This window comes from Triticum urartu, chromosome 3 (assembly GCF_003073215.2).
Source record: "Triticum urartu cultivar G1812 chromosome 3, Tu2.1, whole genome shotgun sequence".
Lineage (NCBI taxonomy): Eukaryota > Viridiplantae > Streptophyta > Magnoliopsida > Poales > Poaceae > Triticum > Triticum urartu.
Window position 1 is genome coordinate 140032533 of NC_053024.1, and position 4161 is coordinate 140036693.

A 4161-nucleotide genomic window follows, 5' to 3' on the forward strand; every position below is an offset into this window, starting at 1 on the left:
ATTACCGTTCAAGAAAAACACAAAGAAATGAAAACTAAAAACAAAATCAAAATAATGAAGTTTTCTAGGAAAGAATGAATTTGTGGCTTTAATATTATGATTTTTATCATTTATGCCACCGGTTGTGTCCCACTTCAGTTTTGCCACTAGAAATTTCAACCGCTCAAAAATGGCATCGCTTCGTTAGACACATGCTCAAAAATGCCACTAGACACCATATTGTGATCTCAAATCTCTTTTGCCATGTTACAATGATATAAATACCTATGGACCAACATGCCAGCTCTCCCTCTATCTCACTACAATAAAGTATGGGGCCTACTTGATCACAACAGTGTTTTAATTTTTCTGTAAAATTATTCGCTTGGTTACTCCTAACAAGTGCGGCCACACTTATCATTGTGAGATAGAAAGAACTGACATGTGGGTCTAGGCTTATTTTTGTCATATAACATGGTCAACGGTTTTGAAGTGAAAATAACAATGTCTAATGGCATTTTTGATCAAACATCTAACGGAGCGATGACATTTTTGAGATATCTAATGGCATTTTTTAGCAAGTATCTTACGTATCGATGGCATTTTTGAGTAGTTGTAACTTCTAATGGCAGAACTGGGTAGTGAGACACAACTAGTAAGAAGAAAGAAGATGAAAACAAACTAAAACAAAATCAAAACAATGAGATTTTCTAAAAAAAAAAAGAATGAATTGGTGGCACTCGTATTGCCCTTTAAGAAAAAGAAAATGTAAAAATATCTAAAACAAACAAGGAAAAAATTGCACACAATATACACAGACATTTGCGTTTTAATACGTAAGAATAAGCATATGATATTGAAATTTACACAAAAACATTCTTAGGAAGGAATGAATCAATTACATCGATATTACACTTAATGAAGAAATAAAATGGAGTAATAAATAAATCAAAATCAAAATAATAAAGTTTTACAAGAAGGATGAATTAGTGGCATTGGTATTCCTCTTTAAGGAGAATGATAATGAAAAGGGTAAAAACTTGCACACAACTTTACACTAAAATTGCACTTGTTGTAGTATACAAACAACAATCATATCACAGTGTAATTTTCGCACATATTGTATAGTATATGTATGTATTCATTTACACTCACCCAACACCCAAAAATATCTACAGAAGAAGAGAATAAAATCCAACTGATGAAGAATAACAAAAAAACAAACAATTTTCCAGCAAAAACAAAAAACAAAAGAAGAAACACATAAAAGCAGATTTCTTTTAAAGACAAACAAAGGGGCAGAGGCGAGGGCCGGGCGGCATACGTGGGCTTCGGCCGAGTAGCAAGTTGACTGGCCCAAATATATGGTCAGTCAAAAAACAAAATCTAAGCCAGCTCATAGTACAGTATGAATCTCAAAGCAAATAATCAATGGCCAAAAAAAATCGACTGACCCGAAATTAATTTCCAGGCGACTTCAGTGTAGCTAAAGTGATGTTTTATCTGTTGTTTTTCTAGATTAAACTTAAGGAAAATTTGCTCAAATTTTCAATAACTTGTACGGGGAAAAGAGCGTGGCATACTGACATGCTTCGCGAAGGGTGATGCTAGGATGAATGGGGACGAGCGCCCGGTCACGATCTTCCTCGGTGGTCAGTAATGTACCACATACAGATACAGAGACGGATTTATTGTACAGCCGTATCACATACTGTATCACGGTTAAGCCATAAGTAACAGCATCTCTCCTACTAAGTCCTACCTACACACCACCACGCGGAAATTACTACAGCATATACTACCATCGATCACCGTGTTGATTCCGACCGCGGCGCACACTGCCCCGCACCGCACGGCAGTCAACTCGACCCACAGAAAACTCTCGAACACACGTCCCGGCTACGTACATGCTCCTGCTCACTGTCCACGCTCGACCAGTCTGCCACCAGTTTGTTTCGCCTCGCCACATGCAATGAAGAAGGCGTCGCTAGTTCAGTCTCGGCGTCGATCAGGGTCTATAGGCGGCTTCGAGGTCTCTGAATGTGGTGTCGGCGTCCTTGTTGCCGTGCACCTCGTTCAGCTCGGCGATGGTGCTCTGCTTGGGCCTGCGCTCCGAGATGGCGATGGAGATGTCGTTGGGGAAGAGGTCGTGGTGCACGGCCGCGTGCAGCAGCGTGGTCAGCAAGAGCGCGGTCACCGTGAGCGTGGCCACCACGGACAGCACGATGCACATGGCCTGCGTGAACGCGTTCTTCACCTCCGACGAGTAGCGTATCGACGCGATCGCCGCGCTCGTCATCGGGAACGTGTACGCCCACCACGCCAGCGAGAACCTGAACCCCCTGAACATGTTGATCCGCACAGCCTGCACCCACTCAACAGCACTCGATTATCCACACTGATCGAGACTCGCCATGCGACATGGAGGTCGATCGAGGTGCTCACCAGCGAGGTGTAGAGGAACATGGCGATGAAGTAGGCGATGCGGGAGCCGTAGCCGAACTCGCCGGTGATCCGCGCCCAGGCGAGGCAGGCGACGCTGGGCGCGGCCACGAAGAGGAAGAAGACCGGGTGGAGGTCCCGCGGCAGCGTCTCGCTGGTGGGCAGCCTCTGGTACAGCGTCACGAACAGCACGATGTAGTGCGCGAGCCCGACGGCAAAGAAGAAGATGGGGCCCTCCCTCAACCCCATGATGGCCCCCAGCAGCGCGCCCACGAAGTTGCCGACGATGGACAGGTGGTTCGACGGGTTCGCCACCCTCGACAGCCGCCTCTGCCCGCCGGAGATCCACTGCCCGTATATCTTGATCTCCAGGGACACGATGGGCGCCATGAGCACGTACCAGAGCCAGTGCGGCAGGCTCTCCGCCACCAGCTCCGGCACGCCGATGGCCAGGAAGAGGCAGGCGATCCACGGCGCGAAGAAGAAGTTGACGCGGATCGGGTGGTAGTACTCCCGCCGCACCGCCTCGAAGTAGAAGATGACCTTGCACGCGTACAGCGCCGACACGAAGCACATGAGCGCCACCGAAACGCACCAGAGCACGAGGTTTGTCCGGAGCGTGATGTGCAGGAACCGCGTGGACGCCGAGATGGCGATGTTCTTCCACAGGATGGCCTGGCTGCTCATGCCCAGGCACATGCCGAAGGCGGACACCGGGAACCGGAGGAGGAACGGCCAATTCTTGTCCGACGGCAACACCAGCTCCTCCGACGACTGGCGACGGCGACGCGGCACGGAAAACACGACAGCACGTGAGGTCCCCTGCTTCATCATCAATGCGTTTAGACATGCAAGGAGTTGCTCGTGGTGTACCCGGAGCTTGTCGAGTTCGGGGCCTTCCAGCGCGGCGAAGAAGCGGTGGACTCTGGGCATGGAGTAGGGGCGGCCGCTCGTCGCCGCGTCTTCGTCTTCGTCTTCCTCGGGCTCCGCCTCCTGCTGCAGCGGCTGCCTGACGACGCGGAGGTGGGTGGTGAGCTGCTTCTCCAGCTTCCCGGACCACGTCTTGAACGGATCGTAGCTCGTGTCCCTGCGCGCCTTGCTCCTCCCCATGCGCGCCCCGCTCCCGCGGCTCATCGAGTCGTCGTGCAGCACCTGGGACTGGGAGTCCTGGGCGTCGGGCAACTCGGAGGCCGCCGCGTGGATCGGCTGCGAGCGGAACATCACCTCCTCGAGATGCTCGAACACGACGGACACCATCGGCGTCGGCCGCGGCGGGAGCGACAGCATGCGCGACGCGTCCGGCACGATGGCCGCGGGGTGCCTGGGCGGGAACTCCGCCTCCGTCCGGGCGACGTCGAACCTGGACGGAGAGGCCGGCAGGCTGACGGAGACCGGGTGCGCCGCGACGCGCAGCGCGGACGCGTCGAACGGCGAGTCCTGGCCCGGAGACGCCATCATCGGGTCGCCATCGCCATGACGCTCCTACACCGGCACGACACTGCTCAACCTCGTGGTTCAATGATCAAGTCGGCATTGCATGATCGATGGCACGGGCGACTTACCCTGAAGCTCCGCTCCACGGTGGATCGGCTGGCCGGGACGCGAGCACCGGCGGCCCACTGCCGCGCAGATTCGTCCGTCTCCATCAACCTCGCGAAATCTGCAAGGAGAGGTGAAGCATATCAATCAGAAAAACGATGGAAACACAGTAACTGAACCACCGAATCGCACGTTATTAAC

At 51.7% G+C, this 4161-nt stretch overlaps 1 protein-coding gene across 1 annotated transcript in view; it reads right to left on the reverse strand.

Moving 5' to 3' along the window:
* Window positions 1-1591: 1591 nt before the first annotated feature.
* LOC125548184 (S-type anion channel SLAH2-like) overlaps window positions 1592-4161 on the reverse strand; it is a 2661-nt gene continuing 91 nt past the window's right edge. The window contains exons 2-5 of the mRNA XM_048711856.1: window positions 3984-4081; window positions 3295-3903; window positions 2425-3195; window positions 1592-2344 (exon numbers count right to left, since the gene is read on the reverse strand). Of these exons, the coding sequence (XP_048567813.1) occupies window positions 1988-2344; window positions 2425-3195; window positions 3295-3903; window positions 3984-4067 (1821 nt within the window). The 5' untranslated portion in view covers window positions 4068-4081 and the 3' untranslated portion in view covers window positions 1592-1987. The remainder of the gene's footprint in view (window positions 2345-2424; window positions 3196-3294; window positions 3904-3983; window positions 4082-4161) is intronic.